The 15,862-nt window shown below is 43.1% G+C and overlaps 1 protein-coding gene across 1 annotated transcript; it reads right to left on the bottom strand.

The window, feature by feature from the left end:
• Positions 1-4,660: 4,660 nt before the first annotated feature.
• Positions 4,661-6,225, bottom strand: LOC135587314 (U-box domain-containing protein 4-like). Its single transcript, XM_065078569.1, has one exon. It carries the CDS (start codon positions 5,871-5,873, stop codon positions 4,887-4,889), a length of 987 nt encoding a protein of 328 aa, XP_064934641.1. The 5' UTR covers positions 5,874-6,225; the 3' UTR covers positions 4,661-4,886.
• Between the last annotated feature and the right edge of the window lie 9,637 nt (positions 6,226-15,862).

Genomic DNA, 15,862 nt, shown 5'->3' with positions numbered 1-15,862 from the left:
TGTAGCGGGAATGTCCGGCTGGAGAAGACATGCATCTCTTGCGTGTAAACGAATCAACGGATCGTACTTCTTGATCAAAACCGGTATATAATATCTCTGTATCGCTTATAACGACATAAGGTAAACTATATTGGATTATAACGGCACCCCTCAGTGGGATGTTATTGAGGAGAGAGAGAGAATGATTAGATACCATATAAATAATTGTGATATCAAACCATGGTATCTGTCATTACAATCAATACTCATTAAGATGTAAGTTGAGTTATATCGAATTAAATTTTATATAATTAGTTAGAAAAATTTTCATTCCATATAAATCAGTAGGATGGTACTGTGGAGAGAGAGAGAGTGATTAGCAGGAATCTGCCTTTCCAAGTGTCATGATCCATTAAAGTCATGCAGTAGTTGGCCAAATAAATGAATCTCCATGGATGATTACTATCATTTATGCTCATAGTTGGATTTTACTATAAATGAGCTCTGGTTCAAATTAGTGCATTGTAATTATAATGGTACTCCATGGGAGATTCCAACTGTATTTTATGTTGCAATAAGTGTGGGAAGTGCCTTTGATTATTACTATTTATATGTTAATGTTACATAATCTTTGTCTTAAATGCTAGGACAAAGATACTTGCATCTCATGGGGGGATGCATAATGTGGCCAATAAATCTCATGGTGCATGTACCTTATAGATTTTTTACTAATATGGTTGGGTGTCTCAACTTTTATTGATCTTCATCTTATTTTAAGGAGAAAATTAATAGAGTTCATTGATATATTAATATTTTTATGAACATACTCAATGGGGCTAAATCCACTTTAATGTATAAATTATCCTAAATATATGATTGGTGTTGGCAATGTAATTAGTTATATCATAAATTTCAAGAAGAGTGATAGCTTAGGAAAGTATTTATTTTTGAATTTTTCTCATATGGTACTCATTTTCATAATTCTCAAACAGTCACCTCCTATTTCTAATGCTTCAAAAATGCTCCTTTTATAAGTTGTTGTTTTTTTTCCTATCAAAATCAGAAAAAAATTTGTCAAATATTTACAGAGTTTTGTGGGTTAGTTTTTATCCACAAAACATTGTATAGTATTTTTAAAATATTATATTTTTTATTTTAAAAATACTATACAATATTTTAAAAATAAAAACACTATATAATGTTTTAAAACTAGCCTTATAGTGTTTTTATCTATAAAAACAATATAAGGCTAATTCAAAAATACTATAATAGTATTTTTGAACTAAATATTGATATCATAATATTTTTGAAATAAAAATACTAAATTATATTGATATCATAAAATCTCGGACCTTACGATAAATTATTAAGATATTTACTAACAATTAGTGGATACTATCACTATTTCCATTAGAACTCTCACCATTGTCACCACCATCCCCTATGGAGTTTATTATTACCAACCATCAATATTAATATCATTTATGTTGTTGTTGTTATTCAGATTGCCATGTTATAATCATCTCAACCATTATCATGATTTTATCATTATTAGATATGACAATCGGTAATATTTTGATACCTGAATCCACTCAAGTCAATTAAATCAGGTTTAAGTATTTTTTAGTCAAGTTTAAAATTGATTATGGGATTTGAGTATGTATCATATATTGGGCACTATACTATTAGAATCAGTTTTTAAGATTTTTGGCCATCTAATCAAATTCTCAAAATGATGTCAGAGTATATTATAGTTACATTTTTCTGATTATCCATTCATATATTTTACAAAGTAGAATAATAAGTTCCCAAGTGAGAACCTTTATTCATTATTATTTTATTTTTAAATTATAGTTGTAGTGGATTGATTGTTTTGAGACATGTAACGATGACTAGTTTAATTTAGATTTGAATATTCTCGATTAGATTCTCAAGTGAGAACCTTTATTCATTATTATTTTATTTTTAAATTATAGTTGTGGTGGGTTGATTGTTTTGAGATGACTAGTATAATTTAGATTTGAATATTCTCGATCAAACTCATAGATTTATCTAAAATAGAATCTATTGGGTAGATATAGTTGGATACCGAATATTATAACTATTGTATTTGGGAATGTATTTGAAACGTGCATATTTTATATATGAATTTATGCTTAATATATTTTTCTCAAAGCACATTAGATTTGAATATTAAAATACTTAAAAAAAATTGATCGAACTATCGATGTTAAGGTTAGCACAATCACACGTCATATTAATCTGATAGACCATTTAATTGATGTATCAACCTAACAAAACATCTGAGTCGGCGTAGACATGACATCTCATCGTCCACAACTTAAATGGTCTGTCGTTGAGTAGTTGAGTAAGTGCAACAGCTTCGTCCCACGAGAAACCCCAAAAGCAGAAGAAACGAAGCATTTGGGTGAAGCGTCCACACCAAAGAGTAGAAGCGATGACATCGCTTGTCCCCACGGCTACTGCAGTGGTCTCTCCAATTGCCATCACAACAGTCGGATGATTCCTCCCGTCTCATCAGACATTAAACGCAACCTCACCAAATATTGCATTGCTTGGCTTGTTGTCGCAGAGAATTAAAGAGCCATGATGAACAGCCGAGCTCGGTGACGAAGGGACTCGTTTTCACATTACAGGTCTATGATTCCCACAGTACGGTCAATCATCCTCCAATCGTTTGATTGTCCAAAGAGTAGGAAACAGTCGAATACGTCATCTGATACAAACAAATGTTTCGCTCTCATCCTCTTTGATTCTTGTGATTTGTGTAATTGTGTTCTCATTGGACTGTCGATCGTATGCTGAGCCTACCGAATATATTATTGAATGTGATGATATCTTAGTAATGAAATCTCTGATCTTGCAGAGGCAGTAGGTACATTATAAAAGATACAGATGAATTTGTGGTGGTTGCATAGTGAAAGGTAATTTTGGAGGGGCTTAAGAGGCCTATAATTATGCAACATCTAGGTTTTCTCCTAAAAGAAAAAGCTTCAGTGTTTATTTCAAGTTAAATATGTGATAGTCGCATTAACAAAAAAATGAAAAGAAAATTTCATTCGATGGATATGTCATGTCAACAAAATATAATTAAAATTTAAATTTTTTTATTATGAAAAATATCTTCCTGATAAAAAATGGTTAAGGGAAGGACGATTATAAGAGATGAATAGGGATAGATTTTGAGGTCAAACATACTTTTTTTCGTTTTCTAAACTCATTTCGGAAGTCTAATTGAATTGTGTAAGAGATTACATCGAATCCCTTGTGATACTAGTCTTTGTATAATAATGAGCATCTCGAATTCTGGGTCACCCTATATACTTAGTATCACATCGGTCACCCCATAATACCTCAAGTGAAATTAGACTCTCGGTATAGATCCAATCGAAACCAAGTCGGATAGCCACCTTTAGCAATATGTGTGATGCAAAAGTGATTATTTTATACTTTCAATAAAGGATGGAGGTACTACGGGGCTAAGTCTATGTTGAGCTGATTAATATTACTAATTTTGATCGTTTGTTAAGAAACCTCAATGAGTTAGCCCATAACATAGCTAACTTCATTAGAACATTTTTATTTGAGCCTATTGTGAGAGATTAGTGAATGACTTTAATTAAAAGAAAAAGAAACTTTTAATCATATGCATGATTTTGTAAAACCCATAACAACAGAATCATGGATTGATATGGGATTTGGAAGGTTGAGAATTAGATAATCTATATTCATTATTTTATTTGGGATTAATACTCAAACAAAGCAACATATAAATCCCGAATATGTTTACTGTAGTCTCACATACACTGGACTAGTGATTCTCATGAATGAATGAACTTGTCAAGGAATATGATATCAATTAGGGTGCAAAACACTTCTAGTTTCCGAGTCTTTCAATTCTCTTACTAACTTGTCTTAATGCAATTTGTAAGATACCTTATCAAACCACCACATCCTCAGCTCGAAAGTTTTACTGTATACTCACCTACTAGACTCAAGTTGCCTTTAAACTTATGATAAGTCAGACAATTATAAGTTATATTAATCAAATATTTAGATTAGATCATTATAACATTAGCCACTAAGTAGCTAAAGAAATCTCATCTAGCCCTCCAAGAAACCATGATGTGAAGAAAATAAGTTAATTTATTGGTGCATTCACCATCAACTATGTGGGGTTTGATTATAAAAAAAAGTTACTTGGATCCATAAGAGCTAAAAGTCATGGAAGTATAACCTATAATTAAAGAATTACGATGAACCAATAATAAACTATTAATAAATATTTGTTTAAGATTACCTGTAATACGTTCATCTTTTACGAAGCAATTATTATAGTAATTCTTGCTCTTCCTCTATTTCTTTAACATTGGAAAATAGAAAAAGATAAGAGGTAAGAGGTAGAGGGACGGGCGACATGCGGGTCTTTTTTCTTCGATCATTTTTTTCTTCCTCGAGATTGATAATAGAGACAACGTGCAAAGATGGAACCTTAATAACTTATCAATAATGATGAATAAGAACGAAAGTAATGGACAAAGATGAAAGCAGAGGGCATGTGGAGAAGGTAATATCCATATTTTTTAGGAATTTATTATTTATTTATTTATTTTATTTGTATAAGCTCGGAGGGTCGCAGGTGAGAGGGTGACATGCGATGTACGGCCAAAAGTCAATTCCTTCTTCTTTGGGACAAAACCAACTCCAATGTGTCGGTCGAAGGAAATGTGTCTTCCTTGCGATACATCGAAGCAATAGAACCTTGAAGCAACATCAATTACAGATATCTCGATCCGATGTAGGTGTTGCTTCCTTGTAGCTTATGTGACTATCTACAGCGAACACAGATCAAGAAAGCTGCAAGAGAGAATCTAATCTACCGTCAGCTACCCAATCGAGTTACTGTTGGAGGAAGAATAGAGCAGCGTTTGCGGCGCCGAAGAGTCGAAGCCGGTCTCGGAATCATCACGGCCGGGCGGCTGGCTCTGCCGCTCGCTCCTCAGAACCCTCAGCAGTGCCTCCGCCTTGCTCTTCCCCCTCGCGGTCACCCCGCCGCCGGCGAGACCCGTGATAGCCGCCTCCCACCCCTCCACCTCCATCACGTCTCCCACCGCCTTGTGCCCCCCGCTCATCACCAGGTTCAGCAGCGCGGCCGCCGCGTTCTCCCTCGCCCTCCCGCTCGCCCCCGTCGACGCGCCCACCAGGTCCACCAGGACCCTCACGCCGTCCACCCTCCTGAACGCGTCCACGCTCTCGTAGCAGCCCGCCACCTGAGCGATCACCGCCGTCGCGTCCTCCACCACCCCCGTCCGCGCGTCATTTGCCACCAGCGCGAGAACGGGCGGCACGGCGCCGAGCTCGACTAGGGCGGCGCGGTTGAGCGGGTAGAGGGCCAGGCCGAAGAGGGCCTTGAGCGCGTCCTTGATGGACCTGGTCGAGGCGCCGGGTGTGCGGATGAGGTCCACGAGGCCGGTGATGAGGGGCTTCTTGGACCCGATGATGGGGCGGTAGGCGTCGACGCAGAGAAGGCTATAGAGGGTCGCGGCGGCGTGCTGGGCGGCGGCGGCGAGGGGGAGGCGGAGGGCGGCGGCGAGGGCGTCGAGGATGCCCGGGGTGGACATGAGGGCCTCGCGTGCGGAGATGGAGATGTTGAGAAGGGCGGCGGCGGCGTTCTCTTGGGTCTCGGCGTCGGAGGAATCATGGTGGTCGAGGAGTCGGGCAGCGAGGAGGGGGACGGCGCCGGCATCGGCGAGGGGGGCGCGCATCTCGGGGTCGTGCTTCGACAGGAGGCGGATCTCAGCGATGGCTTCGGCGGCGGTGGAGGAGTCGAGGCGCTGCACCAAGGCCCGGGCGGTGCGGTGCTTCACCTCCATGGATCTCGATCGTTTCTCTTGCCCTTCGGTGATCCCGTTTCCCCCATAAGCCGTCGGGTAGATAAGTCGGTAAGGATGGATTAGCTACTATATTATTACGAGCAAAGTTGGAAGCGTGGAGTTGAATGTTTTGACAGAACGAACATTGGCTCGTGGCCTAAGTCGACCGAGAAAGGTGACTGGGTGGGCCAGGAAAGAAATTGTGTCACGTCGACACGGTGCTCCGAGTATTTTTCGCACTTAAATCCAGAGATACCCCTAACATTTCATAGAAGACTCGCCTAAGTTTTGAGAAATTCCGAAGGAGCATTTTTTTTTTATTTTAGTAGAGTTTTTTTTTCTTTTCTGTAAAAGATAATTTTGTTTCTCCCCATAAGCTGTTGTCTTTGCCCTTATTGTCGTCTCTATTTTCATCGATGATCGTCTCACAAATAGGCGCTTGTATGTTTCGTTTTTTATCCTCGTTTATCTTTGATTGTTTATGTATCTACCTTTAGTCATATGTATCTTACTAGTTGGTTTTCTTTGTCCTGTTACTCTTATTTTCGTCTTCGTTTTATTGCTCCTACTGTTCTTCTCATTCTTTGTCCATCATCTTTATCATCCTATTATTGATCTTGGCAGAGAAAATTACGGACAAGGGCAATGATACAAGCGATGATGATGACTAGTAGGGCAATAAGGCAAGGACAAAGATAGATAAAGTCTTGCGTGCAAAGATGATGATTGATGTGATGAAGATATGGATAAAATCATCTTTTACGAAAGAAAAAGTATTTTATAAGAATTTTTTAAACTAAGAGTTTGTTCAAAAAATTTACTCAAAAGATTAAAGGATAATTTATTTAAAATAATCTCTATCAATTAATTTTTATTGGATGATGCTTTTATACTAAAAATTTTATAAGGACATCCCTAGTTTTCATCAATATTCTTGTCATTTTAATTTTATTATATACAGTAAATAAAAGAGGAGTAGAGGTATGATTTAACCTGAATCGGCATAGATAATTTTGATAAAAATGATTAAAATAAAAGAGTAAAAAATTAAATTTATAAAAAACAACACCTTGATAATTAATCAATCGAGTGATGTCATCCTGTAAGAATTAATTAATCGAAGCTTTTCTAAATAGTTTGCCCAAAATAAAATAAGTTGACAATATCTTGTTTAATCGCTGTGTTTACCTCGACGTCATGCCGCCGTGAGGTAGAGAAGGTACGCGGTTGGGGGTTGTGTTGACACCGCGGCCGCCGTTGAAGGTTGAAGCTTTCGTGGTGTGACTGCTTTGACTACTCTGTCTCATGAACGCAGCTTTTGGTCATATTCGCGTGTAGATATATCTCTCCCTCGTTCCTGTCGTCGTCGTTCGCGTTGATTTGAAGGGTCTTGCGATTTTTTGTTTTCTGGGATCCTTCGTGGCTCCGCTTCAACTCGGTATACGTCAATAAACACGTCATACCTCTAAATCCGTTGGCCGGAACACGGTAACCCTAAATAAAATTACACTTTGCAGGGAGAGAGAGAGAGAGAGAGAGAGAGAGAGAGAGAGAGAGGCAGGACGACATGACGATGGCTTTCGACAGGTCTATCTATTACGGACAGGCTGGCCTGGTTATTAACATCATCCCATTGCCGGGACTTGGCTTGGGCACAAAAGGCATTTACTTACCGGATCAACATTGCTCGACGTACGACCAAACCTTCGGGTTGGTGTGTCGGTGGGCGCAACGCATCGCACCGCGTTGACGCGGCCACCGCCAAAGGTCGAAGCTTTCGTGTACCGGCGGATGAACGGGTCGTTTGCGAGCGGTTCTCTCTCCAGCCTCGCGTCCCAACCACGCGAGCTGCATTAAATCGAAGGGGCCCTTGTAATTTATTATTATATATATTTAAGATGCTTCATCATGTCCTCTACTCGCTTCTCGTGCCAGATAGACATCAAGAGTCGCACCGTGTTGCCTGCCGCACCTTTACGCCCTTTCGCTGGTGCCTCATTAGTGTGTCAAGATTCGATTCGTGACTTAAGTCGGAACATGTTAACAAGAATGCAACACTAGTTTTCGAGAGGAAGGAAGACGTGGCATAGGCTCATTGCGATAACACAATAATAACAATAAGAATGATTCATTGTGAGAATGACTTTTATCTCAGAACTTTCAAAGTGAATTAAAAGAGTGCAGTTAGCATCGCGACCAAGCATATTGGTTCATTCAAGATCCTAACCTTTGCTTAGGACTCGGGATTAGGGTGAATATTTCATTCTAACCCTGACGAAATTTCATTCGATCGAGATTCGATCGAGACATATGTTCTAGAGGAACTCGACGAAGTCCATCGATCCTTTGTGTACGTGTAAAGCCTGACGGGGTCAACAACAAAGAGATGGTTGAGCTTATGAGTGGCTTTTTCAGTGCATCAACATAAGATACAAACTCTCATGTCTTTTATTTAGGACAGACTCGTAATGTTTTATATCATCGTGACGCCATCATTAAAAGCAATAGTATTTTGGCACAGAAAGATAGATACCCTATTCACAAGGTCAGAAGAGTTGAAGGCCACCGTGAGTCAAAGTCTGTCATTCCAACTGCTGCGAAAAACTTGGGTTCCACATCAATCAACACAAGTTGCAATATGCCAGTGTTGAACGATGTAAGAATAACTGACTTTAGATCATTTGTACGAACAAGGAAGAATTACGACCTACATGAAACGGTATATATATAGTGAAGTTTGTGCCTATACTTAAAACTATAGCATGCACCTGAAGCCGGCAATTCCACTATGAACTATTTGCTGACATGTAGAATTGCACATAATATACCATACAAGCAAAACCATATAATATTTGCCACAATCACAGGCAGTCAAGCACCTATTTAGATATGTAACGATAACCAAATAAATAATATCTGTAGCAAGTTGTTGATGCCAACTGCATTTACAGGCAAGCAAGTACCAAACATCCAGTCAACTCTCTCCACCAATATCAATTACAAATTTAGGTTAGTAGTGTTCAAAAAATACGATGTGCAAGTGTAAGTAGACAAGCAAAGATTTATAACCCCATATTTACAACTCTGCATCACTTTGAACTCACTTCGATATAGCAAAGCAAAAATAATGCATTTGGCAGATGCATTCTGGACTAAGATTTACTCGAGCTGAAGAGGCAGTCTGGGTCACATCATTTGTTATGTTATGTAATCAGTGCCTAAGATGTGTAACCTTATGGGAGAGCCGGAAATTGACCATCAAGTCATGTGATGATAAATCTGTGCAATTCACTTAGCTCCATATCAATAAGTAAAATTTTCAGGTCAAGTTATACACTCATAGATGATCATCATTAACCTAATAAATGCCATAAGACATTGTGTAGTTAGGATTTCTAATGCAGTAGTAGATCAACTTAATGTATATAAGTTCAGGAAAATGTGTTTATCACAGATGTTCTTTTGGCTAGAATTCTAAGATCTTCAAACTATGTTATGGTACTTAAGATACAACACACTCAGTCCAGTTCCCTCTTGAAACATAAAGAATCTAATGACAGAGATGCCTAAAGAAAGTTTCCATCTGATGATAGAATGAAACTCAAGGCAAAAGAGATTTATAGTATATGGATCCTGGATTACTGTTCCAAATGAATCTTGACAGCAGCATGGGGGGATGAACAAACAAATAGTTCAGTTATCCAAAAACTCTCTTTAATACTTCAAACTTCAAATTGCATTCCTTCGAACATAAGACCTTCTACATGCTCTGTCAGTTCAATTCTGCATGCTGATTCAGGTAACTACACTGGCAAGAGAAGAAACAATAGCCACATGTATACCTCAAGTTGTAAAAAATAACAAAATTCCCAACTTCGTATCAATCTGAAGTCACACATGACTACAGGCAAAGAAAAAATTATCTTAGAGTTCATAACTTTTGCAGAAAGGTATGGTTAGTGTTTCATATCATACTTCTCAGAGATATTTTAACCTATTCAATTTCCAACTGATGTAAGTCTAGGTGGCATTGTGTTTCCTCAATCTAGTTCCAGCTTAATACATACAACAGGAATCATCATAACCAAACTAAAAAAAAAAACAGTATGAACTTGATTAGAAACAAACAAAGAAGCATCAGGGTTACAACCAGTACAAACAAAAAACAATGAAGAAGATAATAATGGCCAACCAATCATTCGAAACAATTCTAGTAATATTTTATTGATCAAACCAAGGTTCGTTGTACCGTACCATACCGGCATTTCGACTCGGACTTGGTACGGTATGATACCGGTGTACCGGGTGGTACATCAGGGTGTACCAAGCGGTACACCTTGGTGTACCGAATATTTTTTTATTTTTTCATACTCTAGCACTGTAGCAGCGCTACAGTATAATACTGTAGCAGTACCAGACGGTCCGCGTACCGATAACCTGTCGGACCAGTACGGGATGGTACGCTTCGGTACGGCAAACCTTGGATCAAACTATGATTTGCAATACTGTACCATACCGCTCTGTAACGGACAAACTTCTAAACAAGATGTTGGATGTAATGCTTATGTTTGTCCGTTGTCTTTTGGCATGTTCATGCCTTGTACAGAATGTAAAGGGGCGGTCGAAGGCTTAATAGTCCCATTTTAGTTGGGTTGGTGGCCTCTTTAGGCTTGTAAATAAAGGTTGTGTCATGTGGACACGTTCGAGAGCTTTTCGGTCTGTAATGGACCATTTTACCCTTTGTTGTGCCACTGTTCAGAGCTTGTAAAGTCTGTTTGTAATTTGCATTGTCTATGAAGTGTTTTTCGGACATGTTTGCTTGTGGATCCCGATTGAGGCGTTCTCTTTAACCCGTTCTCTCTTTTGTTGGTCCTAAGGGACAATAGGAGGCTTCGGGGAGGCTGACCTTTGCGGACGGACGCGCGAGGGTGCCGCGCGCCTTAGGCAAAACCAGCTAAGGTCGTGACATTATGGTATCAGAGCGGGACAAGCACTCATAGAAACACTTGACATGCAAACGTGGGGGACCTAGCGGGGCTGCGTTGAGGGCAGTCAGCACACGCGCGACCGTTTGAGGGAAAACGGGCATGGAGATGTAGGGAAAAAAGTCGCTCAGAGGAGCGGGCATCTGACATTGGCATTCAGAGGAATGGCCAACCCTTCGCGCGAGAGGCACCACGAGAACAGGCAAGCTTGGAAGAATGCGGAGCGCACAAAGGTTGGGATGGCTGAGTTTGAGCTACGGCTCAACGTTGACAACTTTACTTGATGGTGCTCAAGGCAAGCGAGGCGCTTGGCAAAAGGACGAGACCATGCAAAGTGGAATGAGTTGCTCAGCGACCGAAAGAGTTGTGCAAAGCTCACAGAGGTGAGAGGAATTGCTAACTCGAAGAATTCGGTACTCATGCATGGGCTTGTATGCGGACGATGGATTGTTCGTGGCCATCCCAAGGCGGTCGAGACTCGGCGCCATGGAGCATTGAAACTTTCTCTTCGACATGCGAAGGATACGTCCGGAGGAGGCTGAAGTGTGCAACGAGTTCAGCATGTTGCTAGGCCTTGAGGGGTGCAGCGGTGGCTGTATTGACGTGGAGGCGCAATCTAGCAAGTGCGTTTGCAAGAGGCAGAACAATGCACAGTTTGTTCAGCAGATCGGAGTAGTCCAAGGGGATGGTGGTCTCCGAAACGAAGAGAGATGTTGCTCCAACAGGACAGTTATCCAGGAGGGATAAGTCTCAGCACTCCAGAGGGAGAATCATGTGAGACGGACTTCACATGTTGAGGAGGAGTACCTCACGAACAACAACTCCACGAAGCTCAATGGACCGAGCAAGCAGCGAGGAGTTGCCGCATGATCTCGCTCGAGAGAATGCATTGGTGGATGCATTGCGAGATCAAGTGGGGGAGCGACCTGAAGCAACTTAAATGAAGGCACACTTAGAGTCGATATGGAGATCGGACTCAAGGGAGGGCTGACCCGTGGAATGGTGGGCGCGAGGGCCACCATCGACTCAATGCAAAAACGAGGAGCGGAGCAACTTGGGTGTAACTTGGCGAAGTACCCAAGCCGCATGAAGGGAGCCAGCATAGAAGTTGGAACATGGAGCAGAGGCACAGCGCTTTCCCTAGACAGAGGTCAAGGACATGAACTCTTGCAGAGGCAGGAGTAGAATCATGCTGTTCCCTGGGTCCTTCATTCTGACAGAGCGGACTCATCTTGCATGGTGCCAAAGACGAAGGGAGCTTCGGGGCACATGCACCTTATCTCGGAGGAGCATTCGATGGAGGAACTAAGGCGACTCAATTTGCGGAGGCGAAGTTGGGTACAGAAGGCCTTAGCACGGGGCAAGAGGACGCAGAGGCGGGTACTCTTGAAGAATATGCCACAGTGTTGCCATTCGAGTTGCTATGAAGGAAGCGGTGCGCAGTGGAGATTGTGCTGGTAGGGGCAGAGGCCCAGGATCCAGACAATGGTGCACAAATTACAGTGAAGTCGGTGGACTTCGGGAGCTACTAGGCGACGGACTGTCCTAGAGCGGTGCTTCATCTAGGTGTGACCCAAGAGTGGGTGGATGAAGGTCGATTGCCAAAGGAGCGAACAAAATCGAAGGTGGAGGAGACCCTGCGATGTATTGGCAGAGGCCACACATGGAGGGTTCACAATTCGAGTTTATTCCACAAGGATCAGAATGCAATGGAGATGTCACCAGGAGGCGACATGGTGCAGCGGATCGTGGTGGAACAGTTCGTGGCAATGCGACACACACGACATAGTCCCGGGAGGGACTAGATCATATGGAGGTATGATCGGGAGCTACTGGGAGCTTCGCTTTGGTGAACAACACGACGGCAAGAAGGGCTATGGATTCAAGGAGTGAAGGCCATGGTACCGCAGAGGCGGGTCTTCCGGGCGTGCACCGAATTTTGCATCGGATGAAAACCTTGGTCATCAGCATATAGGGGGCTGGGTTCCACCAAGGGAAAAGTTCGAATGCAAGGACCAGTGAGTCCCATGAGAGGGACTTGATCATGCAGAGGTATGATCGAAGCAGCTGGAGAGTTGGACTGCTCCAGAGCTCATATTCGCTTAAGGGAGCCCGACAAGTCAGAGGACAAGGTCGAGTAAGCGAACGTTGCTACCAAGGAAGCTAAGGAGAACAGAATCGGTGCAAACCCTACAATGTGATGGCAGAGGCCATGCATGGGAGTTGCAGTCTGTCTTTCCATCGACCAAACAGACTGCTTGGAGAACACAGAGGTGTTGAAGCAGGAGGTCGAAAGGGGCGAGGAAGCGACGACGAGTCCAGAGGGACTTAGCTACCCAAAAATCAAGCATCAGTTAGAATGGAGGTGGACTCAGAGGAGTGCCACGGAGACATCTCTACTGATCGTGAAGAAAAGGGATGCAGATGCAAGGCGACGGATGGTAAGGCCATGGGCATGGCAGCGCCATGGTACCGCAGAGGCGGGACTCCCGTCAAAGTCATTGATCCCTTGCTCTCACGGAGGGAGAGCGCTTGGTCGTGAAAGGGGCCGAGGAGGTGGAGCATGCAGAGGCAATCTCCAAGTACCGAGACAAGGCTGAAGGGCAGAGGCCAAGAAACTTCGTAAGACCGGTGTCAACAAGTTTCTCATCAAGATAGCCGTAAGTGAAGGACTTCGGGTCATGCAAGAGTGCACGACCAAGGAACGAAGCAAGCAGTACGCGGTGCTGTACCTTTGCTACTCAGGGGAGTAGGCGGCAGGGTTGATGGAGAAGACGGTACAATCCCAGAGGCGACCTCATCTATCAGAGAATTACTCCAAGTTGGGGTGAAAACTTCCTGCATTCCAGAAGTTCAATGGCATTGAGAAGGTGAATCACAGTAACTAACTCAACGCAAGGAGTGCAAACACTTCAAGTGCTTCAGAAGTGTGAGCAAAGAGCAGGCGAAGGCCAGTAACCAGCTCGATGCATGAAGTACAACCTCGAGGAGGCGGGCGAAGTCAAGTAACTTTTGCCTTCTCAACTCTTAAGAGAATGGGCGAAACCGAGTACCCCAATTCTCTTATCTATCCAGCAGAGGAGCGCTGCACAAGTTCAAAGACCCTTCGAAGATAATGGAAGACAATAGTTGCCAAAATCCTCACCAACGGTGATCAGTGCTACTGAGAGTAGATTGTCCGCTTCATTTCCCAACGAAATGCCAATCGAAAGCGGAAGTGATGCGAACCTACTTGGATGTGACAACTAACTGAAAGAAGAGTCAATGAGCAGATTTTGTGGAGGAAGGACCCAAAACTTCAGAAGTTTGCGAGGCGATGCTCGTTAAAGCTCCAACAAGCATCCACCCAGTTCAAGCAGCATGTGGAAATTTTGAGAAACTGGCGCAGTAAGAATGGTCTTTTCCTTCATTTGGTGGATCCGCAGGAATCAACGAGGATCAACACAACTCAGCCAACCCCACACCAGAGTCAGAGTCATTGGCGAGTTGAAGCAGCATGGCGGATCAAAGGTTCGACTACTCAGAAACAGCAGCAGAGAGAAGCTAGGAGCCAGGAGGCGCATTGCAGCTGGAGCGGAAGATTGAAGACTCAGCAAAGGCGAAGAGTTGCAGTGTTTACAAAGGCTTCGACGAGGACGTCGAAGGGATAAGTGGGGGAGAATGTAACGGACAAACTTCTAAACAAGATGTTGGATGTAATGCTTATGTCTGTCCGTTGTCTTTTGGCATGTTCATGCCTTGTACAGAATGTAAAGGGGCGGCCGAAGGCTTAATAGTCCCATTTTAGTTGGGTTGGTGGCCTCTTTAGGCTTGTAAATAAAGGTTGTGTCATGTGGACACGTTCGAGAGCTTTTCGGTCTGTAATGGACCATTTTACCCTTTGTTGTGCCACTGTTCAGAGCTTGTAAAGTCTGTTTGTAATTTGCATTGTCTATGAAGTGTTTTTCGGACATGTTTGCTTGTGGATCCCGATTGAGGCGTTCTCTTTAACCCGTTCTCTCTTTTGTTGGTCCTAAGGGACAATAGGAGGCTTCGGGGAGGCTGACCTTTGCGGACGGACGCGCGAGGGTGCCGCGCGCCTTAGGCAAAACCAGCTAAGGTCGTGACATTATGGTATCAGAGCGGGACAAGCACTCATAGAAACACTTGACATGCAAACGTGGGGGACCTAGCGGGGCTGCGTTGAGGGCAGTCAGCACACGCGCGACCGTTTGAGGGAAAACGGGCATGGAGATGTAGGGAAAAAAGTCGCTCAGAGGAGCGGGCATCTGACATTGGCATTCAGAGGAATGGCCAACCCTTCGCGCGAGAGGCACCACGAGAACAGGCAAGCTTGGAAGAATGCGGAGCGCACAAAGGTTGGGATGGCTGAGTTTGAGCTACGGCTCAACGTTGACAACTTTACTTGATGGTGCTCAAGGCAAGCGAGGCGCTTGGCAAAAGGACGAGACCATGCAAAGTGGAATGAGTTGCTCAGCGACCGAAAGAGTTGTGCAAAGCTCACAGAGGTGAGAGGAATTGCTAACTCGAAGAATTCGGTACTCATGCATGGGCTTGTATGCGGACGATGGATTGTTCGTGGCCATCCCAAGGCGGTCGAGACTCGGCGCCATGGAGCATTGAAACTTTCTCTTCGACATGCGAAGGATACGTCCGGAGGAGGCTGAAGTGTGCAACGAGTTCAGCATGTTGCTAGGCCTTGAGGGGTGCAGCGGTGGCTGTATTGACGTGGAGGCGCAATCTAGCAAGTGCGTTTGCAAGAGGCAGAACAATGCACAGTTTGTTCAGCAGATCGGAGTAGTCCAAGGGGATGGTGGTCTCCGAAACGAAGAGAGATGTTGCTCCAACAGGACAGTTATCCAGGAGGGATAAGTCTCAGCACTCCAGAGGGAGAATCATGTGAGACGGACTTCACATGTTGAGGAGGAGTACCTCACGAACAACAACTCCACGAAGCTCAATGGACCGAGCAAGCAGCGAGGAGTTGCCGCATGATCTCGCTCG

Source organism: Musa acuminata, chromosome BXJ1-8 (genome assembly GCF_036884655.1).
Source record: "Musa acuminata AAA Group cultivar baxijiao chromosome BXJ1-8, Cavendish_Baxijiao_AAA, whole genome shotgun sequence".
Taxonomy (NCBI): Eukaryota; Viridiplantae; Streptophyta; class Magnoliopsida; order Zingiberales; family Musaceae; genus Musa; species Musa acuminata.
The sequence above is the reverse complement of the archived record's forward strand: the minus strand, read 5'-3'. Positions and strand labels throughout refer to the sequence as shown.

Bases quoted from the DNA above. Each gene is read 5' to 3' on its own strand.
- LOC135587314 (XM_065078569.1), bottom strand. From the start codon at position 5,873: ATGGAGGTGAAGCACCGCACCGCCCGGGCCTTGGTGCAGCGCCTCGAC.